The 25,747-nt window shown below is 40.3% G+C and overlaps 1 protein-coding gene across 4 annotated transcripts in view; it reads left to right on the top strand.

The window, feature by feature from the left end:
• The window catches only part of LOC124135921 (multiple epidermal growth factor-like domains protein 6), a 122,479-nt gene continuing 96,732 nt past the window's right edge, over positions 1 to 25,747 (top strand). For 2 of the 4 annotated variants that reach the window (XM_046501610.2, XM_046501608.2), the window contains exon 1: positions 2 to 352. In XM_046501610.2, the coding sequence (XP_046357566.2) occupies positions 253 to 352 (100 nt within the window). In that variant the 5' untranslated portion in view covers positions 2 to 252. Of the gene's footprint in view, positions 353 to 25,747 lie in introns of all 4 variants that reach the window. The other 2 variants (XM_046501611.2, XM_046501609.2) reach the window with 2 other exon arrangements.

Raw genomic sequence — 25,747 nt, 5'->3', positions numbered from 1 at the left:
TTCCAGTCATCTCTAAGAAGGACGCGCGTGCGCACGAGAGTCTTTAACTCGGAAGTAGCGAGCGTACAATGAAGTCTTGTGGTTTGCCGTGGTCGTTGGAACTTAATTTTGTATTTCAACACTTGCGTGGAACTGGAGGAGAAATCCAAATGCCGTAGCTTGGCGATACGAGTGACTCGCATTGATGCTAGTTAGTGCATGGAGGACTGATACAGACAGTTCGTTCTGACTGCAGATTGTTATGTCAGTGACATGAGTCAGTGCGCACATACTCGTGCCATCTTCACCAAACTAAACTTGTGTAAAGGATGTATATTTGTGCTTCTAATAGTTCTGACAGCATCACGTAGCGGTGAGTACCACAAACATCGTCCACATTTTGCATAGATGCATGTAAATACTGTATGTGTATGTTACGTGTTTGCTCAGATATCCTGGCTACTGGTTCCAACATGCATCCTCTGCTACAGAAGGTGCTTGACAGGGTACTGGTAAATGAAGATGAGGCAGGCGATTGCTTGGAATACCTTTATCATTACTCGTTAAATAATGCTGATTGGCAGATTGTCGTCTTGTAAAAACCCATTCAAATTTGCTAGCCGTCCTGATTGAATATGATGACGTCATAATATTTGATCTGACGTCACTTGTGACGTCATAATTAATCTGTTTCCGCCTTGAGTTACCATGCTGTAAATCTGATGTCGGTCGCAAGATATATATTATTGTCACAAAGAAATGTGTCGCCGAAAATAAGTCTTTTTTTAACTTGTAATCTAATAATGACCATCGGTCTCGTGGTGTTCAGTCCCGTACATTCTGCTAGTGACACATTTTGTTACGAGGCTGGCTGATCCGGTGTAACATCGGACTCTCACTGAAGAAATCGAGCTTACAAACAAAGTATAGTCGTATCTGGTATAGCAGACCCATATTGTACTTAGGGAATGCTAACCTCTTTTTATACACACTCCTTGATAACAGATGCAATATTCCCATAACATTATCGTCTACAAAACGCACCTCATTGCAAGGAGTGTTTGAAAACATTTTACAGGTAGCAATAATCACTTGTCAACCTCGCGGTGATTAGATAGGCATACCTAATTGCATGGTTCGTGTCACTGTTGTACTCAGTAAACATGATGTCGTTCACGGATATTGCCGTTTACTGAAAGGTGAAATAAATGTCGTGTCACTGCCGTGCTCTACAAATCGAACATTTGACTCTTTGACGTTAACAACACTAAAACAATCGGGGAACAAACTTTTAATTAAACGGAAAGGGCAGGCATGCAGGGAAGAATGACATAGTTCAACATGCACATTGGTATAAACGTCGGAACAAATACGCTCGCCGATGGCCTGGGTTCGATTCCAAAAAAGGAAATAATGTATGAAGCCAAATTCTGGTGTTTCCCAAACCGTCATATTCTTGGAATATTACAAAATGCGACTCCACTCACTCACTTACCCTTTAAATAAAACTCTTTCAAATATATTTGCGGAAATGAGGTCAAATATTAAATATAATAAATGACCGAAATTGCAATGATGGTCAACGTTGTATATGCTCCTAAGATTCTCGAATACCGGTGTCATCACCATAATTTACAAGCAAGTATGCGTTTAGGTTTTTTACAAAATAATTTATTGTAACTACGTTTACATGCTCCTGTTCATTTCATGTGACTAAGGGGTTGTGGGGTAGCCCAGTGGTTAATGGTTCACTCGTCCCGTCGAAATCCGGGTTCGATTCCCTACATGGGTACTTTGATGCCCAATGCTGTAGATGTTGCTGGAACAGCTAAAAGCGGCGTAAAAACCCTGCCCCTCACTCGTGTGACTTAGTTACGAATATGAATACGACTCGACGTGACCCGTGAAGATTCCGGGGTAGAATAGGTCGTCAGCAACCCACACTTGCCGTAAAAGGCGACTATGCTTGTCGTAAAAAGCGACTAACGGGATCGGGTGGTCAGGCTCGCTGACTTGGTTGATGCATGTCATCGATCCCAATTGCGTGGATCGATGTTCATGATATTAATCACTGGATTGTCTGGTCCAGACTCGATTATTTTACAGTCCGCCGTCATATAGCTGGAATATTGCTGAGTGTGGCGTTAAACAACAAACAAAAAAACAAAAAACCGAATCGCCGTCTTCACCACGAACACAGTCTTCAGCACAAAACCTGGCCACAGCGTACTTGTTCCAGTTCGAGCTTTAACAAAGAATGTAATACAACACATGACTTCATCCATTTATCTTTTCAATCCAGTCGGAACATACATTTCCTTTTACTTTGCTCCTTAGATCTAATTAGTGCACATCTTGCCAAGGTCTGATTAACGTTATTCCAGCTATGTACTGACGGCATGCTCCACGGCTGATCCACAGCTGTGTTGTTGGAGGAACCAACGGGATCCTGTCGGATCTAAAAAACTCGATTGTTTCTTCCTGCATAATCGACCCCTGATGTAACGAAGTCGGATATAAAAGCTATAACAGACCGAATGAATACTATCTAACAGGGGGTGAATAACACATTGTTCGGCAAATATCAAAATATGATAAAAATACATCAAGTGTTTATGTTAGAAACTGGGAATCCCAAAACAAATAATCATTCAGATAATCTTTCAATGTAATAGTTTCTTTTTTTGCTGTTCTGTTGAATGTAGAAACACGTTTGTAGAAAGAAGGATTCAAAGTAAACTACTAGTACGGGAATGTCACTGCAGCACAAGGGTAAGTCTGTGCACCGATGTAAATGGCAGCATCGAGATATAACTATGTTTATTATTATGCTATGAGGTGAGGTGGTCAGTTGGATTTAACGTCTAAAGTAACGGCAAAGCAAACACGAACATGCTTAGTTCTTCACTGTTTTGGATCGTTGTAAGGAGAGTGTGTTTGACCTGAAAGAGTATTCTTTAGCTTGGGATAATGAGCTTGCTTTGGTCGTGGAATTCAGCAATCGCCCCAATTATGACCCTAATAGTGACAGAGGAGTTATGTGTTTCTATTTTGGGCTGCTTGTACTAGTCCAGACTAGTGCCAGTTATATAATGCTAGCCCTCTGAGACGCCATGCCGCGGTTTAGCATGAATGCCCCATTCAGAAACAGTAAACTGACTCTGAGCCAGCCAGTTCTTGCTTTATTCTCCTAATACCTAGCGCCAGGCAGCATAACAACAAGTACCATAGCTATGACACGATCGGGGATCGAACCACCGACCTTCCGTCTCCGGCTAGACGCTCTATCCAATGAACCAATTTATACCTATGTGCCCAATATTTGTTTTAGTGCTTATAGGACGCAGAGTGAGTGAGTGAGTGAGTTTGATTTAACGCCGCTTTTAGCAATATTCCAGCAATATCACGGCGGGGGACACCAGAAATGGGCTTCACACATTGTACCCATGTCGGGAATCGAACCCGGGTCTTCGGCGTGACGAGCGAACGCTTTAACCACCTGGCTACCCGACCGCCCCTTATAGGACGCAGAACACAACGACACATTTAACCTTTCTTCACAGATGCACATGCCACATTTCTTCTCCTTGACAAGGATATATTATTGTATGACATTTTACCATACAATCTCTGATCGAGCTTGAGTGAGCCCAAGTGTCTTATTGTTTACAGTGACCATGGTCACGGCTTCCAGGTGGAGATAAACATTTTTACTGACAATTATATGATATGCCCAGAGTTACCTTCCTTACATGTGCAGAGATCCGCAGATTGTGTGTTCGAATCCCACCTTAATTGTGATCCTTAGTTTGTCGTTGCTCGTTGATTTTATGAAAGTGGGGTACGTATACGATTTTTAACTTTAGGCTGTCTTCCAAACTGAAAGCTGTATTTTTATATTTCATGGTTTACGGGTTCTCTGCTTATCAATTGGATTGAATAGGTCGAATAAAAATATAATGTGTGTGGCTCAATACTTTAAAAAAATTCTATTTGACTTGAAATTGTATTGGTCTGTAGGTTACGTAAAATAAATCTAATTCTATTTAAAGTGTAGGATGTTTGCTGTGTTAATAGTAACATACATGTATGTAATCTTTACTTGTCAGTAAAGTATTGGCTCCCTTTGTCATTATAAGGTGTTCTATTGGCATAATACTGTACAACGCAGTTTTATTATTTATAATAGTTATTGTTTTGTTGAATATTTTCAGTGGTATATTTGTCTCTTTTTTGCTGTTTATTGATCTGGTTGTTCGAATATATAAACCGCAAATATCGTCTAATCTGACACGCTGTGCTGTTACTGAAATAAAAGGAACAAATTCCTTTCCGTATTCATAAGAAATATCTGACAAAAGCAGAGTCGATTGTACGATTCCGACTATATCATGAGCACGTGTTTATGAATCACTATCAAATACCAGGTGCTCACGAAAAAGTTAGCGTGTCTTGCCCCGCCGGTGGTACCCATCACAAACACATGCAAAGATAAGTCAAGTGTTTACCTTAAAACACGGGAATATATGTAAGTGGAAATAGGGAACTGCAGTGGACATTTTTGTCACTGAAGCGTCAATTCTGGAAATGTCCTGCAATAAAACTGTTTGAAAGCTCTACGGAGGCCTTGAATGCTGTTACCTTGATCAAACAACCTTTGTGTAAGAATCGTATGACGCACTTGAAATCTTCGTAGAAATAGTATGCTCGATTATTCCTTAATAGTTGTGAAATGTAGACACCAAAGGCTGGAGCTGCTAGACTATTGCTGTGATACCAGTCAAATCGAACCCACTCTTGTGTGGCCGATAGTCTAGTCTCAGAAATGAAATAGTTAAGACTTCAGGTTGCAACTGAAGAAATCAAGACATGTCAAAGTATTGCACACTTAATTTGAGTGTTGGATATTTGTTTTAGGGTCTGGGCGAGAGACCACACTGATTCAAACAATGACATAGCTTACAGGTGAATAAGCGTAATACTATTCAGATAAACATCCACGGTATTCTTAGAAAGCAATAACGTTATAATTGTCAAAGAAAAATGTTAACTGTAAACCAAACTTACAGCGCTGTTAGTGCAACACACGTCAGTGTGTTTAACATTCAGCTGATTACCTACTTGATAAGGTACTACTTCACACGATTCGTCTTTAGCGGAGTAACAGAAGTCTCGAAGATCTGTATTAGATTCATCAGTGTTTCAACTTATGTTTCACAAAGGTTCCATACGTGTCAGTGCTCGACGGGGTATGCGACATTCCAAGGCCTGACCATAAAGCTGTGTAAATCTCTCCCCGACATCAAACCAACAAAATCAACAATAATTCAGAAGAGAGCCAGATGAATACAGGCACCCCACGAAACAGGCAGTGTAACATTGCTGTACCGTTAACACCAAGAGTAGGCTTATTAAGAAACCTGATCCCCTCTTACTTGGCGTAGGAGATGTTGGTGTTGTCGCTGTCAGGCTGATGTAGACGTCGAGGGCACCTGCTTCTGTATGGAATCCGGTTTGGGGGATATATCACAACACGCCCTGGAGCGTATCTCACATTATCATAACTGACACAGTTTGTATGTTTGTTTAATACAAGTGTCATTTGAATGTCGGGGATACCTCATGACAAAACTTGCTTCATTTGACGTTATCATAACTGACACAATTTAAGTGTTTGTTTAATACAAGTGTGATTTGAATTTCGGGGATACCTCATGACAAAACTTGCTTCATTTGACGTTATCATAACTGACACAATTTAAGTGTTTGTTTAATACAAGCGTCATTTGAATGTCGGGGATACCTCATGACAAAACTTGCTTCATTTGACGTTATCATAACTGACACAATTTAAGTGTTTGTTTAATACAAGCGTCATTTGAATGTCGGGGATACCTCACGACAAAACTTGCTTCATTTGACGTTATCATAACTGACACAATTTAAGTGTTTGTTTAATACAAGCGTCATTTGAATGTCGGGGATACCTCACGATAAAACTTGCTTCATTTGACGTTATAACGGACACAGTTTAAGAATGGGTATGCGTTACTTTAATACAAGTGTCATTTGGAATACCTTTGATAATACGAGGCATGTTGTTGCTTCATCTTATCTTATCATAACTGACAGGTTTGTGTGTTTGTTAAATACAAGTGGCATTGGAATACTTGTGGTAATACCAGGCATATTCTTGCTTCATCTAACCTTATGACAGATTTGCGTGCTTGGTAAATACAAAGTGTTCTAACACGGAACATGCTAGTACTCTGTAACCTACAAATAAAACGTTAACATGTTTATGGTTGTCATTATTCCACCCGTGTTGGGATATATCATGTTAATCTTTTCACATGTTTGTGACGCTATTAAGACGTTACGTTACGACACGTAATGCCTAGTGTTTTCTGTGTTATAATAAACAACTATGTATTCGAAAGGTTTTCAGCTGTAAAAAAACATTTCATATATTCAGACATCAATTATGGCCATTTAAACAAAACAAACCTTTTATTAACATATTTTTTCATATTTATTTATAATAAATTGCATCAATATATCTTGCAGCACTTTCCTTTCTCTTTCTTTCTTTGTTGTTTAACGCCGCACTCAGCAATATTCCAGCTATTTGACGGCAGTCTGTAAATAATCGAGTCTGGACCAGACAATCCAGTGATTAATATCACGAGCATCGATCCACGCAATTTGGACCGATGACATGCATCAACCAAGTCATCAACCAAGTCAGTTTGCAAAGTATGGTAGCCTACGCTTATCTCGTCATAGACCATGATGGCTCTATGTCCAAGGATGCCCTGGAGAGCGTATTGATCAAATCTAATTAGCTCTTCACACCGGAGAACCGGGTTCGAATCCCAACAAGAGTACATTGTGTGAGGCCTATTTGTGGTGTCCCTTTTTGTGATATGGGACCGCCTCCGTCGTCTAGTGGTAGAGCATCCGCCCGGAGAGCGGAAGGTCGGGGATTCGATCCCGGAACTCGTCATACCAAAAGACGATAAAAATGGTACTTGTTGTTACCCTTCCTTGGCGACTCGGCGTCTGTATATTGTGTCTGAGTGGTGTATATATGTTAAACTGCAGCATGGTATCTCAGTGGGCTACCACTATAAATCGGCATCAGTCCGGACTTGTACAATCAGCCACACACACACAAGCAGGTGCATGCACTTCACTATATAAGTGCAATAATGTTGGACGCGACGTTAAACCCCATTTCACCTCACCATTGTGATAATGGCTGGCATATTGATTGAAGCGGCGTGGTACCTGACCCAATCACACTGTCTTTCCGCCGAAAATGGCGGAGATAAGCAAATTATATCTATGATGAAAAAGCGTCGATAGGTCTTTGATGTTATCAACATTACATATACACTGTACCTCATGTTAAGGGCGTAGTGTTTTGTTTGCTGATATAATATCCTAGACCTTTCAAGTAAAATTTAATATGTCGTGAAATGATAACATGTCTAAACATATCAGTTGTTTATATATTCTAAACAGAAACCATTGAAAGGTGGGTTTTGATACTCTTCAGAGTGAAATGAATCTTGAAGGGTTCTGCATATTTTCACCTTCTGTATGACTCGTGTTCATATTCATAAACTGGAAGGGTATACGTTACTCTTTGAAGACGCTGTGGATCTACAGCACATGGGGGAGTGTTGAAATATCTCACTAACTGAGAATGTTAATTCCCACGGAACCTGGTAAAGCAATTTAAAACCTTTCATTTGAGCTCTATTTACCGAAGCCTTGCCAACGTCGTTGCCAGATATTACCAAAGTCTAGAAAAGATGTATAAAACAGATCCAACAAATACATCTTGGCCATAAATAAACACCTAACTGAAGGTGTCTGTATGGTTCTCTGAAAGAAGCCATGACTACCACATGGGCGACCACGTTCAAATATATGAAACAGCCATACTACAAGACATAGCACTGCCTTGGGTCACTGTGTAATGTTTATAACACGATATGTTCCCTTCGTAACAGGTCTTCGAGAGGTTGGGGCAAAGATCTGTCTTGACTCTTCGTGCTTTTATCTGCTACATCAGAAATAAAACGTTTCAGGTATCGACATCAAACATGTCATAACTACCTGTCTGTGAAGATTTTAAAATGAAATGGACGTCTTAAGGATGTATAATGATAATGAATATGTGTTGCGCTTTCCTGTTCAACCGCTTAAAATGGCTGTTGTTGGTTTATAGTGTGAAAATGCTCATTGTTTGATAGGGATGAGTTATTCGGACAACAACTTATCAGAATATGTAGGTATGTCTTTTATTGTTATCATATGAAATAAAGCTGTAAATGTGTCCATATAGAAAGACATTTCTTATGAAAGCATTTTTTATATAAAATATCAACTTCAGAAAATAATCAGTCTTGATCATATACCCAAACTGCTTCCGTTGGGCGTAAAAGGAAAAGGAAAGACATCAGTGATGACACCAGGCGTTCATAAACCTTCAGTCATACCTTGAATACTGTGAACATCCATCTCGATAGCCGAGTAGTATGCACGTCTGTGTTTGACACCGACCAAAATAAGTCAGTGGTCCAAAGGACTGGCACAAAGAAAAATCTACTTGTCCTGTTTCATCACTACTAGACAATGGTGATGACCAATATGATATGTCTTCATCCTAATTCTGCAAGCTCTATGTTGGCCCTAAATTAGCAGTAATTAGACAAGTTAATGCTGATTAACCTCAGAGGTGTAATTGTTTGCAAAAGGTCAACTTTTCACCTATTCTCAGATTCTCCATTTGTTCCCTTCCCGTGTTCCCAGATATTTTATCATGTTCATACAGGTCAGTGTGCGCATTTAGAATGCGAAACCAGGCAAGAAGGTAACCACTGTACCATGCATGGTTGTTTTAGGGCTGGTTTTGCTTAGAGTTTAGAGTCGATCTATCGCTGATTTCAAAAGTCATAAAACTTAGACTAGTTTGTTCATCCCCCAATTAACACCGGACCAGCATGTATTAAATTATACTGGTCCTAAAGGAAATATACTAGACTCGGAACAGCGGACCATTATCAGCGTCTACTGCACCTACATATACATACATGAACAAACATCACTAAATGAGGAAACGTCATGATTTCTTAGACGGAAACACTTCCACCTGTTTTTAACAAATGATTTTACGGTTTGTTGTGTTTAATAAACAAAGCTCACTTGCGTCTATTTTTTTAAACCAATATGCAAGCCAAAACCTACTAAATTTAACAGGAAAGTGAAATTGTTTGAGTTGCCACACGGACAAACATTGTCCGTGCATCAGCTACACCTTCTTCCCGAGCCAAGGAAGTTAACTGACTACAAAAGTCCAGTTTCCACCCTTGCCGAAATTTGCTGGAATAATGGAGTTATATTTTGGCTGGACTAACGAGTCCAATCAAAATCGCGGAACTAAATCGACATCCGGTTCGTAATCTGCCGTTTTATCACAATATAGATTTTGATTATCGATCAGACCGTCTTGACTGGGCCATTCTTGACCAACTCGTGTTATTCCGGGACAAGTCGAATAGCGACTCGTGCCCCTCTCATGGCCATTTTTGCGACCGGGTTCCGTCTTAGCGCAAATGGGGATACCTAAACAATTGTCAACTCGTTGCGTTATGGTTCACATATATTTCCTCATATATTATTATATCAGATGCGAATTAAAGCACATCTGGACATGCGGAATTATACAGTATGATTGAACACATTTAACTGTGTCTTGGGTATATTTTTAGATGCAAGACATATGTAAAATAAAAAATTATATCTGAGGAATTCTTTGACGAAGAACTTGAAATCATACGCGTATTGTGATTGGTTTGTCGTATTTTCGCACATTACATTCATCGATAGGGGGACGAGTCTTCTTGCTGGTTACGGAAAGGGGCGAGTGGTGACGAATGTGACTGAGCGTCGCCATTTGAAGCTAATGCAAGTGATATGAGAGGTGTAATCTGATTGGTCAATAGGAGGGATATAAAAGTGACATAACTCGTAATAGCCACTGGTGGCACTACGATCGAGCCCAGAAATTCCAGCCTAGTTCGGCAAGTCAGTTACCTCCCTGGACTCTGGAAGAAGCAGCAACACTACCACGATAGACTATATACACTGTTTGTTTGCACAAGGCCCCAAAAGGGACGTTTGCTGGAAAAACAATTTATGTTGCTATCTTGGGGTAAATCTGAGTCCAAACAGGCAACTTTACCACTTTCCTTGTGATTTAACGGCGGGAGAAATGTTTTTCGTATCAAATGCTCATAGGCAAAACAGTGTGGTGAGTCATTGTATGATACAAGAAGTACTAGCCGAGGTGGACGCCTGGTGGCGAGGCATGGATCGCAGTCTCAGTGAGTTCGCTTTATCATGTTAACGAAGTGATTTATCACTTGTAGGAATACCTTCGAATTGTGTTACACGAACCCATTTCTTACTTCTGGGGATCAAATGGACACACTATGTGATCTGACTGATTTATGACTATCCTACTTCGAAGATCTATTAATAAGAAGAACTTGTGGTTGATAATATGAGCAACGATTGCCCTCGTTGGGGTACGATGCCACATAATCATCTAGGTCACACATTGTATCTTTATTGCGATCATACTATGGAGGAAGCTGGGGCCTGGTTATTCCTGGTTAATAATAAAGTACTACAAGTTTCGCAACTGACTTACAATGGTGGCCAAGTTGTCTACGGCGCCGCAATTTGCTGTGCAGAGTTGTGTCCCTTGGGGATGCAAGAAACCTGTGATCGTGGGTTCGAATCCCGGATCTCCCCGATTATGTTTCTAGGTTTGTCAGCACCATACCTGCGCTCGTGGGTTCCATCAAAAGTGGTAAACGTCTGAGACCTGCGTTACTCCGGGCTTTCCTCCCACATTAAGCTGATATAACTGGAATACTGTTCTAAGCTGCGTAAACCCAACTCACTCACTCACTCAGTACAATAGGCGTAATGCTGAAGTAGCTCTATGAAAATAACCTTAAATGCACAAACACACACCACAATTGAAAGAGTACATATGGGCCATGTGTACTAGGTCATGCTTAGTTTCAATGAAATGTAATACAGTTGAGATGATATGCCATAATAATTTAATAATATTTAATGGTTGCGTTCTTCAGGGTTCTTTTTTTTAACTTCTAGTTTCATAGTTTAATTTGAGACACTCTGTGTAGAAATGTTTATAAAAAGGAGGCTTCTGAGTGAGTGAGTGAGTGAGTGGGTGAGTGAGTGAGTGAGTGAGTGAGTGAGTGAGTGAGTGGGTGAGTGGGTGAGTGGGTGAGTGAGTGAGTGAGTGAGTGGGTGGGTGGGTGGGTGGTTGAGTGAGTGAGTGAGTGAGTGAGTGAGTGAGTGAGTGAGTGAGTGGCCACTCTCACATGTACGGATATGATTCTGGCACACCAATGATTATAAACGAATCCACGATCACCGGATCAGGATCAGAGGAGGAACAGGGACGCAAATCTGCCTGGTTCATCTGACATCGTACACGAATCTTAAATGCTGCAGGTCTTTACCACTTTGGTGTAACCCACGAACACGGGTATGGAGCTGACAAACCTAGAAATACATGTATAATCAGGACGAACCGGGAATCGATCTGGCATGCCTAATGCTACCATCACACCAATGTAATTCTATCCCGTTCTACCCCGATCTAAATAAATTACTAGAACGGGCTGTGATCACGGTAGAACGCGTAGTTTGGCTTAAATACGATGTTAGTTCGTTCATAAGCAGTCCTCAATACGTCCATCTCGTTCTTATCGCGTTCTTAGCCAGTTTGCAGTACGTTTGTATCCAGTTCAGATCGTGTAAAAGTACCCGTTCACCTCATCCCGAAAACGTTTGGAAGCAGTTCGAGCACGTCCGTATTCGTTCTCAACCTGTTCTTAACCAGTTCAACCTTGTTCTATCTCGTTCACAATACGTCCAAGCCAGTTCTAACTAATTCTAAACCCGACCAACTCGTTCGCAGTACGTCCTCATCTCGTCCCAAGTGCGTGTGTATTCGTGTCCTGGCCCGTCCTGGCCCGACTCCTGTGGATACCACCACGTCGTAACACGTCCCTAGTAGGTTCGAAGTACGGCAATTCCGTTAGAAGTACGGCAATTCCGTTCGTAATACGTCTTTCTCGGTTTAAGTACCTTGTCAATCCGACTAATTGCAAAACGGGATGGACGGGATAAAATTTTGAGCAGACTCAAAGTTCTAGAGCACCCTCCCCGTCCGAGCCAGTCCATGAAGTTCGTAAAAAGACTGTCAATAGTTGTTACTACGTCCACTACGTTCATACACAGTTGGAGCTCGTTCGACGACATTTTCACGAACGTTTTGAGAACTAGTGTGGTGTGATGGGGGTATAAGGGATGCACGTCTGCACAGCGAATTGTGGCGTCTCGTGCGTCTCGGCAATCAATGCCCGCCAATAAGTAACAGAGAAGAGCTTTAATGTCAATCCAGGACTAGGCCACTCTTACCCGAGCACCTAGTGTCTTTGTTGTAAAGATGCATTTAATTTGTCACAACGATTAACAAAACATTAAATTCTTTTCCTATGACAGAGATGAAAATAATGATATGCGAAATTTTACAGATAATCGAACTGATGTATTCACGCCAATATAGACGAAATTGAAATACATACAACATTTCAAACATATTATTCGGATACTAGGTGTATATGAACATAATCTGGCGTAACCAACCTTCAAGTGTAGTACAATAGCATTTGGGCACAGCCGTAATCAGTCGAGTTCAGAGTTGTGTCCCTTAGGGTGCCAGGATCCTTTGAAGGTAGGTTCGAAACCCAGATTCGCCTTAATAGTGATAATTGGTTTGTCAGCACCAAACCCATGCGCTTGGGATTCTGAAAACTGGTAAACGTCTAAGACTTATGTTCTGCTTTCCTCACAAATGCCAAGTGGCTTAAAACCATGGCACGAGATGACCTACTGTAGTCAATACAAACCGTTAATAATAAATATGTCAGTGTCATCAAATATTCATATTCGTATCTCACCCACAACAAATATAACATAATCCAAACATAATGGTTATAAGTGATATAATTAAGAATCTACATTCACGATTCACCATATAATTACACCGTACAGTGATTAGTTTGCGGAACTGGTAAGTTTCGGCTCGGGAATATATTTTCTTTCCTGATATCGATGTTTTAATTATTTCAGCAAGAAATAAGATTATAAGAATTATACGAAAGCACGTTTGTTGTGAAAGATGTATATAGGTTAATAGAAACAGAGCATATGTTATAGATAATATTACAAATAAGTTAAGCACATACTCATCAGAAACTACCGAAAAGGCAATCAACAGACTCCGATAGGGTACAAGCTACTTACAGTGCACATATTTCATGGCATGATATATGCAATATCATCTCTGGTTCTAAAGGCAATCTGTATAAGTATATCCAACCTGAGGTCATCTTTGAAAAAGAACTTTCACTTAACCAAAACACATCTATCTCTTCAGTATTAAAATTTAGAACTTGTAATCATAGATTCCTTGTAGAATCCGGTAGATGGAAAAAGCTCACTGGAGATGAACGATGATGCCAACTGCGTCTCTTCCCTGAAGTAGCTGATGAATATCATTATTTATTGAAATGTGACTTCTTTGCTTCCCAGAGATATCTACACATTTGCTATTATAAGTTCTCCAATACCCATAAAATGACAAGACTATTTTCCAACAACACTTGGTACGAGTAAACAATACATACTAAACATTTACAATTATTAATCAACAAAATATGTTTCATAATATTTGGAAGTTATTACAATTCGCATACTTCAAACACGAGTGGCCTTACATGCAAATATGGGTTGTGTGCCAGTTTGTGGCTCAACTCCGTGAACAGCTGCATCGTACTCTGTTGTGATCTGATTAACCTTCAGATAAGAGCTTGTCTATATTCGGAAACCAATATTGGTTCAATCTTCCTTCAATAACAGAACCTAACAACAGGATTCAGTTAAGGCACTCTTCCTTGTAGAGCATTGTATTTGGGGGTGTTTAGTCGTCTATCTAGAAGTAAACATCAAACGCAGATCTTATGCATATATTGTCCATCACGCTGTAAAGTTTAAATGTATAAGAAGTAAAACCAGACCTACAGGTCAATACAGAAATATTTAGTGTGACCATAGTAAACTTCAAATGCATAAGAAAAATAGCAGTTTAACAGCTTATTTTAATGCTAAATCTAAATCTTAATATAAATATGAAAAGTCATCTCAAAAGAATAACTAATCTTGATTATCCGCCAACACCAATTCCATTAGGCATGAAAGGCAATAAGTGGTGAAAATTGTGTTGATGGATCACTGAATATCAGTGATGACACCAGGTGCTCGCGATATCCATCATCAACAACCAGTCTTAGATATACATAGTTGTGTTACACAAAGTGCGTGAAGATCTATGCGTGAAGATCTATGCGTGAAGATCTACACCTGAATACAGCTATATTGAAAAAGGGACAACTGTCTTATCAGTGGAATTCAAAAAAGGCATTTAAAGGAACGTTACATATACATATTTAGGAATTATATAATGACACAGTCAGTTATACTCTCAATACAATTTTATGATTCCCAGATTATCCGTACAGGTATACTTACGTTTATAAAAGTAGATCTATTTCCGATATAACAACATCAGCGGCCGAAGTACACCCACCTTTTCCCTTGAAAATAACATGTAGTCAATGTTCAAAATACCCAACACACCTTGAAATACACGTATATTTTTAAGTCAACCCACGACACACGCACACACACGCACACACGCACGCATACATCAAGGCACGTACGCACAGACAGACACAAACACACACACACAAGCACAAACACACCACACCCACGCCTACACCACATAAACACGCACACAGACAGACATACATGCACATATATATGTAGACACACACACGCACATCATACACAGATACACACGCACGGACGCACACAGATGTAGACAGACACGTGCATACCCACACGCAAACAACCCACACATATACACACACGAACACACATCACACACCCACCCACACACCCACACACACACACCCTCCCCACCCCCCCACCCCCCCCACCCCCACCCCCACGAACACACATCACACACACCACATATACAAGCACATACATACGCCACATGCACACAACATGTCACACACATACACACTGAAGGTAAAACAAATGACAACCCCCACCCCACCCCCACCCCAAAGCCCGTCCTTTAGAAAGTACCTGTACCCGTCTTTGAAGACACTGCACACAAGCCCATTGTCTCACCTATCATGGCGCCCTGTATCAATCGACAGGAACAACCAATGTCCATTGGAGCCAAAAGGTTGTGACGTCATTGCTGTATCCTTATGATGGTGTACATATAACAGATAACGGCCACCAGCTACAACAGACGTATCTATCTGTGGTCAGGGCCCCGGCTAGCGCCTCAGACGCCCGATAAACCCATACAGACGCCCTTACCTGAACACACAGGTGTTGCCGTGATAAATCCGTCATTATCGTATTACCGGCTGATAACTCACCCACGCTGCACACTTACCAGACAAGCCTAATTGAATTTACGACGTGCTTTCTCGGTAACACTAAAGGTGAATGAAAGTCCATTTAATGGCTTCCATTGTGTGATGCGTCTGGTTTCTGGCTAATATCTATTGGTTTTTAATCTGCTATTGTGGAGACCATTTGGAAATGGTATGTTTTCAACCTTTGGACTATTGAATAATTTGTTTTTTCACTAATTATATCGGGATAAATGTAGCCATTCCTTTTCAGAAGGGGCACGGGTGGCCCAGTCGTCTAAGGCGCCGCGATTCGCTGTGCGGAGTTGCGTCCCCTGGACACGCCAGACACCTATGATTGTGGGTTCGAATCCCGATTTGCTCCGATTATGTTTCTAGGTTTGTCAGCACCATACCCGTGCTCGTAGGTTTCACCGAAGTTGTAAACGTCTGAGACCTGCATCACTTGGGGCTTTCCTCCCACATTAAGCTGACACGCCATGATATAACTGGAATACTGTTAAAAGTGGCGTTAAACCCAACTCACTCACTCACTAAACTTTTCAGAAATGGAATCTATGTTGAGAAGGAACAATTTATCATCTTATGTGGTTTATCATTTTTTTAAGCGTCAAAACCCTTTTAATAATCATAACAAACATTTCCTATTCGCGTAGCTCATTGTGCGATTCCGACTATGTCATAAGCATGTGTTTATGAATCACAATCAGATAGTGATGAGACCAGGTGTTCTCAAAAAGGTGAGCGTACCCTGCCACACCGGTGGTATCCGTCACAAACACCTGCAAAGGCAAGTCAATTATTCACCTGAAATAACACGGTAACATATAGTATAAGTCAAAATAGGGAATTGCATCGAACACCAATTTGGTCTCTGATATGTCAAATTTGAAAAATTCCTCCACATGTCTACAAGAAATTTTACTTAGGCCTTGTAACCCTGATCAAACAACGTTTGAGCAAGTGTCGTATGAAATATTTGCTTATGGTATATTCAGTTTGAGCTATTGCTATGCTATGTATGACTTAACAATGAGGTATTTGAGCATGAGGTAATGCAAAACGCCACACCGCTGTTAAAGTCAGAAACGATTGTCTATAATATATGTCCTCCTCGGAAACATTCCTCTACGCAGGCAGTCATACATACCAAACATAAACTACCTGGCAAAAGAAAATATACACCCATGGTGGTGGCTAAAAGTGAAACAAACCAGAAAAGGTAATTCGTTGGTGATGTATTTGATACGGGTACGGGTACGGGTACGGGTAATTTTTAGATCAAATAATTTTTGAAAATGTATACTTTCTTTTGCCCGGCACTTTACTTTATAAACACCCTTTAAGAAACCTAGGAAGCTATAGAGGACGCTTTTCGGAACAGAATTGATATAGATTTACCTGTTATTGGATTGTGTACACACGGCAATATTTAGATTTATGTTTAAATTTTACTTGAACTGGAAAAACATTTTTGTCATATTCGAAAGCCAGGGATGTCCCATGTTACCGTTTGGATGACATCATTTACTTAATGTGGACGTCATATGTATATAATTGCGACTCACTGCTTTAGTTAACACCTGGTGTCATCGTTGTGAAGGCACCAGAATTTGCCGTGCAGCCGCTATGCCTGCCAGAAACCTATGATCCTGGGTTCGAATCCAAGGTTTGCCCAAATTTTGTTTCCAGATTTGTCAGCACCATATCCTTGCTCGCGGGTTTCATCAAAGTGGTAAACGTCTGAGACCTGCATCACTTTAGGTTTTCCTCTCCCATCAAGCTGACTGAAATACTTATCAAAGCGAATTTTGGGGCGGTCGGGTAGCCTAGTGGTTAAAGCGTTCGCTCGTCACGCCGAAGACCCGGGTTCGATTCCCGACATGGTACAATGTGTGAAGCCCATTTATGGTGTCCCCCGCCGTGATATTGCTGGAATATTGCTAAAAGCGGCGCAAAATCAAACTCACTCACCCAAAGCGAATTTAAACTAAACTGTCATTCACTATGAAACAGAAACCGCATGTGCATTTTTCGTGCTTCCGGCTATCATATACACCATCGAAGCACATTATACACATATACAACCTACCTTAAGCGAATCGAACCTGCGCTTTGGTCCTACCAAGCTAACGCATTCACCATGGAGTCAGGGTATCGAAATCCTATTAGCTCATTTGCTTGACAAAGGTACTAGCATCAGTACCGAAATGTTGCATTAAAACAGTGAAGACGCTAATACCCAAGACAACTCCGTCTTCTCAATGAGCTACTTATGATTATCTAAACTGTAGAGAAAAAGAAACTATACCTCTCTGTTGATTTAATCATATGTTTCATTCTCACTTAAAAATATCTTATGTTAGCGATATTATACACAAAACATTTACTGTACTGGTTCTTAGTCAGAATTCAAAGAATACTTCTGAAAGGTTTTATTTTTAAAATATAATTTGACTTAATTTTTTTTACAAAATCGAAAAACATCGCATGAAAAACAACTGCTGATGGGTATCTTAGACATCATATTTTTGAAAATAAAAACATTGGGGTCATGACGGTTGGGGTCATGTTGTTGCAAATTAATTTTTCACCCAATCGAACCAATTTATTTTACGCAAAATTACCTAGTCACAGATATTTTTTCACAAACTGTTACAGGAATGAATGAAGGTTAAATACTTAGACATAATCAAATTTAACAAAAGTTCTTTCAATTTTCAATTACATAAAAAAACACAAATTCGGTACACTTTCTTTTGCCCTTCAGTATAGTTCCGACTCTCTAGAAACAAGCAAATTCCTGCATATAATTGCAACCAATCAAATTCCCCCTACTTTCAGAGGCTCGGTTAATGAATGGATGCGTCTTAGTTATCAGCATGCACATTTGGGGAAATCGGTGCCACGAGGATTCGCTGTGATAAGGGACGGATGGTACCATCAGGCTTTAATCATTATAAAGTCTGCTTCTTCAGTTTTTTATTCACCAAACGGTTATTTGTTTGTAAATTGAATTACACGGTGATAAAATTGGTAACGCATGGCACCAGCGATAGGATCCGTCAAAGTGATTGTTCTTGAAGACTAGTATTTTCATTACTTGTAGATGTATGATGTTTTAATGGAAAAGATGTCGTAAAGTCCCTCCCAACTGTTTGGTAAATTACAAGAACTATATTGTTTCTAAGATCCAGAGCGCGGTCGTGGGTTTCACTGAAGTGGTAAACGTCTAAACCCCACATCACTTCAGGGTTTCCTCCCACTTCAAGCCGACGCGACGTGATATAACTGGTATTTAACTAAGTCAATCTGTCAAAAAGAAAACGCACGTGCATTTAACGAGCTTCGGGCTATCCCCTGTAACAACTAAACACAAGACACACACATGTTAAACCTACATGGTAAGTGTGCTCCCGTTGCGAAAGATCGCGATAGTGAGTAAGTGAGTTTTGGTTTAACGACACTTTCAACAGTATTTCAGCTATACCACGGCGTGTCAGCTTTATGTGGCTTGATGAGCTTGATGATCAGCGCGAATCTGGCATTCGAATTCGTGACCATAGGTTTCTACCACGCATAGTTCTACACAGCGAAATCCGGTGCTTTAGACTAATGAGGGGGCACGGGTGGCCCAGTCGTCTAAGGCGCCGCGATTCGCTGTGCAGAGTTGCGTCCCTTGGGCACGCCAGAAACCTATGATTGTTGGTTCGAATCCCGGTTCGCCCCGATTATGTTTCTAGGTTTGTCAGCACCATACCCGTGCTCGTGGGTTTCACCGAAGTGGTAAACGTCTGAGGCCTGCATCACTTCGGGCTTTCCTCCCACATTAAGCTGACACGCCGCGATATAACTGGAATAGTGTTAAAAGCGGCGTTAAACCCAACTCACTCACTCACTTTAGACTAATGGGACACCCGTCTCTGTGTCCGTCTCTTTCTGTGAGTGTGGTGTGTGGCTTTAACTCGCCCTCTATGTGTACCTCATTTACTAATCTTCTGTTCAGAACTTATCGTACCAAGTGATACAGGCTTTAAAATAATCTCTACTTTAATAAGATCACCCTCCTTTTCAGATCTCCAAGTGATTATACTGTCTGTAACGTACAATCTATCAGATTAAACAAGTACCCTCCTATAATAAGACCTAGATAATGCTGGGTGGTGAACTGGTGAAGTGAGAGGCCCCTCACCCAACTTTAAAAAAACCCCAGTTACCCATTGCTCGATCTTCGAAGTTTTCAAAGAGCGTCATTTGGTTCTTGCTCATAGGTTGTGTGATCAGGGTTGCAACATGAAAGCCACAGTAAAGCTTTCAAAAAGTTGATTGTAGACATTTTGAGGACATTTCCAAATTAAAAACGCATAAGTGACAAAAATGATGTCCGATGCACTTCACCGTTTTGACTGTGTCATGTGTATTTTCAGGCGAACAGTTGACGTGCCATATCGAAATGTCCGCCACGTGTCAATCTCAATGTTAAAGTCAATGCTAAAGTATGAGAGTCCCAGTGCTACAATCGCCCGGGGAGGCCTCTGTTTGACCAATGCTTTTGGCCTTTGCATGTGTTTGTGACGGGTGCCACTGGTGAAGCTGAAAACGCTCACATTGTCGCCAACACGTGTCATCACTATTTGATAGTGATTTATAAACGCATGCTCATTGTATAGTCGGAATCTTACAACTGTGGACCCTCCTTTAATCAGAGATGTCTCATTATTATGGAAAGGGGTTTGTCCCTTATATTTAATTATAAGAAAAGGTCCACCTTTCAGGGCTTTATACCAAGTGGTTTCTGTGGCTTTAACTAAATGGGTATAGAAATATTCCCTATTCAGAGATCCTATCATACCAATGGCTGCAGCTACTCTGACCTCAACTCACCATCTACTTGAGTATAAAAGTATCCCCGTAGCCAGAGGTCCTATCATACCAATGGCTGCAGCTATTCTGACCTTAACTCACCATCTACTTGAGTATAAAAGTATCCCCGTAGCCAGAGGTCCTATCATACCAATGGCTGCAGCTATTCTGACCTTAACTCACCATCTACTTGAGTATAAAAGTATCCCCGTAGCCAGAGGTCCTATCATACCAATGGCTGCAGCTATTCTGACCTTAACTCACCATCTACTTGAGTATAAAAGTATCCCCGTAGCCAGAGGTCCTATCATACCAATGGCTGCAGCTATTCTGACCTTAACTCACCATCTACTTGAGTATAAAAGTATCCCCGTAGCCAGAGGTCCTATCATACCAATGGCTGCAGCTATTCTGACCTTAACTCACCATCTACTTGAGTATAAAAATATCCCCGTAGCCAGAGGTCCTATCATACCAATGGCTGCAGCTATTCTGACCTTAACTCACCATCTACTTGAGTATAAAAGTACCCCCGTAGCCAGAGGTCCTATCATACCAATGGCTGCAGCTATTCTGACCTTAACTCACCATCTACTTGAGTATAAAAGTACCCCCGTAGCCAGAGGTCCTATCATACCAATGGCTGCAGCTATTCTGACCTTAACTCACCATCTACTTGAGTATAAAAGTACCCCCGTAGCCAGAGGTCCTATCATACCAATGGCTGTAGCTACTCTGACCTTAACTCACCATCTACTTGAGTATAAAAGTACCCCCGTAGCCAGAGGTCCTATCATACCAATGGCTGTAGCTACTCTGACCTCAACTTACCATCTACTTGAGTATAAAAGTATCCCCGTAGCCAGAGGTCCTATCATACCAATGGCTGCAGCTATTCTGACCTTAACTCACCATCTACTTGAGTATAAAAGTATCCCCGTAGCCAGAGGTCCTATCATACCAATGGCTGTAGCTACTCTGACCTCAACTTACCATCTACTTGAGTATAAAAGTATCCCCGTAGCCAGAGGTCCTATCATACAAGTTGTTACCCTGCCTTTAACCACTTCCTACTTGAAATGGCAGTCTAAAACACACACTGACTCCTAAAACTCCAGATTCCAAAGCCATTATCTTGACATATCACTTCTTCTAAACTGCCGCTGTCTGAGAAGCTGCAGATGCTTCGTGTTGTTCAACCTGGTTTTTCAGTCACACATATCTGGCATTGCCGCAAACTTGAGTCAAAATGTACACATCGTTTTTACTACTGTGAGTAGAAACGAATTGAAGAAGCTCATTATTTTGTGCCAAGGACGGACATTGATCATCTGGTAGTGACAGGAAGTCTCCTTCAAACAATCAGCATTATAGTGTGTGTAGATACAAATATGTGTCATATTACAGTGTGTGTTGACACATATATGTGTAATATTACAGTGCGTGTAGACACAAATATGTCATATTACAGTGCGTGTAGACACAAATATGTCATATTACAGTGCTTCTGGAGAAAAATATACAATAATGATACAATGCATGTAGAGACAAATATTTGTACTATAACAGTGCTTGTAGAAACAAATATTTGTTATGTTACAGTACGTGTTGAGACATATATTTGTAATATTACAGTGCGTGTAGAGACAAATAATTGTAAACATACAGTGCGTGTAGAGAAAAATATCAGTGGCCTAGTCGTTAAAGCGTTCGCCCTTCATGCCCTAGACCGCAATTCGATTCCCCACATAGGTAGAATGTGTGAAGCCCAGTTATGGTGTCCCCCGCCTTGATATTGCTGGAATATTGCTAAGCGGCGTAAAACCATACTCACTCACTCTATAATGATACAGTGCGTGTAGAGACACATATTAGTCATATTACCGTAGTGTCGTGACGACTATTTGTAATAGTACTGTGCTAGTAGTGACATAATTTTGTAATATTACAATGCGTGTAGCGAATGATATTTTTGATATTACGGTGCGTGTTAAGACAAATACATGTAATATTACCGTGAGTGTAGAAGCAAATATTTCTGATAGTACAGTGCGTGTAGAGAATTCAAAGATATTTGAGCCCGGAGAGCGGAAGGTCCAGGGTTCGATCCCGGGCCGCGTCATACAAAAAGACGTTAAAAGATTGTACTTGTTGTTACCCTGTCTGGCGCTCGGCATAAGGGGCTAAAACAAGGACTGGTCGGCTCGGAGTCAGTATAATGTGTCTGAGTGGGGTATTCATGTTAAACTGCGGCATGGTATCTCAGTGAGCTAGCACTATAAATCGGCATCAGTCCGGACTAGTACAAGCAGCCACACACACACATACACGTGCATGCACGTCGCTATATAAGTGCAATAATCTTGGACGCGACGTTAAACCCAATTTCACCTCACCTCACCTCAAAGATATTTGTAGTATTACGGTGCGTGTTGAGACACATATTTGTAATATTACAGTTCTTGTAGAGAAAAATATTTGTTATAGTTCAGTGAGTGTAGAGGCAGATATTTGTGATATTATAGTGCTTGTAGAGACAAATATTTGTAATATTACAATGAGTGTATAGAAGAATAGTTGTACTAGTACAGTGCGTGTGCGTGTAGAGGGAAATATTATTAATAATAAGATTAAAGTGCGTGTAGAGACAGTAGTTCAGTGCAGTTCTGATATTGCTGGACTATTGTTCAAAGCGGCATAAAACCATACTCCCCCACCCACTGTCACGATACAGTGCGTGTAGAGACAAATATTGTTAATATTACGTTGCGTGTAGTGACAGGAACAGTGCAGTGTACTGCTTGGAACAGTACAGTGCATGCAGACTCAAATATGTGTTATATTTAGTGCGTGTAGAGAAATATTTGTTCAAGAGAATATTATTTGTAATAGTGCAGTGCGCGTAGAGTCAAATATTTGTAATATGTAAAAAGTTATGAAAGATAATGCATGTGGTTTCGTCAATAACGATTAACGATTTTCTTCTCATTAGTTCAAGGAACATGTTCTTCGAATAGATCTGCAGTGTTGAAATATTTAATAGGTTACACAGAAATATAGCCACGGATACATGCCAAATGTAAGCATTGGAAATAGCCAAGGATGCACGTCGAATGTAAGTACATGTACTTCCACTACATCAATAACAGTGGTCCCATGATTTGAGAACTGAATATATACTTTTGTTTCTGTCTTTCCCAATGCCTAATTTAGAAGTCAGCATCCCATCTTACCGTAGAGACATGCTCCATGTTCGTTTTGTGGATTCTGTGAACAGTTGCCTCCCTTGGGCACACCAGAAACCTATGATCGTGGGTTCAAATCCCTGTTCGACACGAATATGATCCTAGGTCTTTCTGTACTATAGCCGTGCTCATCGGTTTCACCAAAGTAATAAACGCCTGAGACCTGTGTCATGTCGGGCTTTCCTCTCACATTAAGCTGACACGCATAGAAATATCTGGAATGATGTGGCGTTAAACTCAACTCACTCACTCACTCTCTCGGTGTACGTTTTTCCATTCCCTTGTTCTTCTTTCCCCAATTGTCTTAGCTAGTGTACCTAGTGTCTTAGCTAGTGGTACTATATCCTACCTCGTCTCATACAGGTCGCCTGCTGAATACTACACAAGAAAAAATACCCATATATACAAAATATACAATTTTGTATATTTGATATTTCCAAAATATACAATTTTGTATAGTTGGTATTTCCAAAATATACAATTTTGTATATATGGTTAGATTTTACCACTGCTTCATTCAATTTCCTCACCTCTTATAGAATGTTTCACATAATATGTGGTTGCAAAGTTTACTAATGATACCGAACAGTATAATTATTGCATGTGACAATAATGCTTTAATACTATTTTCATTATGACAACTATATGATGTTATGAAATAATTTGTATTTCGTTATGTTTTACAGATCTTAATAACAGTTTGATCAATATAAAATGCGTACGCCAGCAACAAGTAGTTGAAAGTAGTTTTAAACATTGATGTTTATCGTTCCAAAGCTCTGTTCTCCAGCTCAGTTCATCTTTGTTTACGAGAACGTTTTTGATATGGGCAATTTTCTTCTTTCGGGACATTGGAGCAGTCATAATATTCATAACATCATAAATATTAAGATTACAGGCAATTTTAACAACTTTAGTACTCCATGAACTTTTACATAGTAACCATTTTCTTCATCAAAGCGTTACAAGTACTGTTATTAAATCTTGGGGTAGTCTAAAAACATTAGCATGTAATGTAACAAACGGGGAGGAGAGACCCATGTCTCCATTAGTGGCTATACATGGAGGTACCGTTACTAACACCAAGAAATAATTTACCGGCTCTATTTTGGATTAGATTAACGTTTTATCCTCATATACCAGAGCCATAGAACATTACCGGCTCAACAAGACTTTCATACAGTTTCATAAAAAAACATCATAAGACATACACCCAACAGAATAAGACAAAGCATGGCTGGCAGAATTGTACAACTCTTTCACAGTTTCACATATCTAGATGCTCGTCAACCCGTAGTCCCAGATAACGATATGATTCTACATAGACCAGTGTTTGCCCAGCGTAGAGGAATCTGGTTAATCTGTATCACTTAACGAGTTTGAATAGCTTACTCTGCCCACAGTCGAGAGCAGCACAGTAATTAGTAGTTTAGACCAGGCGAATACACTGGTCACACTTGACTGGTCTGTCTGATGATTCGGTCACCTGCCAAATGGGATGTCTGACAATTGGGTGTGAACCTTACAGAGGAAGTTATTTTATGAATGCGTCACGTGTTTCAAAAGAGATGACCATTATCTAAGTAAAATACTTCTAAGATCATAAAGGACATAACATTTAATAAAGTGAAATTCATTTTCGACAAACTTTTATGAACAATTTTAAAACAGTGCGGGCAGATTCTATTTTCTAAAAGGTTTGGGGGGGTTGTAAATCGTCCTGTTTCGATCCAGATCTAAAACTAGCTAAAATGCGACGGTGGTCCCTGTATTTAAAACATAAGGAGCAACAACGTTACGATCATGAAAGTTCTTAATGTATTGCCCTTAACGTTATGTTTATCGTTCCAAAGCTTTGTTCTCCAGCTCAGTTCATCTTTGTTTACGAGAACGTTTTTAATATGGGCAATTTTCTTCTTTCGGGACATTGGAGCAGTCATAATATTCATAACATCATAAATATTAAGATTACAGGCAGTTTTAACAACTTTAGTACTCCATGAACTTTTACATAGTAACCATTTT

This window comes from Haliotis rufescens, unplaced genomic scaffold (genome assembly GCF_023055435.1).
Source record: "Haliotis rufescens isolate VD_foot unplaced genomic scaffold, xgHalRufe1.0.p SCAF_4, whole genome shotgun sequence".
Taxonomy (NCBI): Eukaryota; Metazoa; Mollusca; class Gastropoda; order Lepetellida; family Haliotidae; genus Haliotis; species Haliotis rufescens.
The sequence above is the reverse complement of the archived record's forward strand: the minus strand, read 5'-3'. Positions and strand labels throughout refer to the sequence as shown.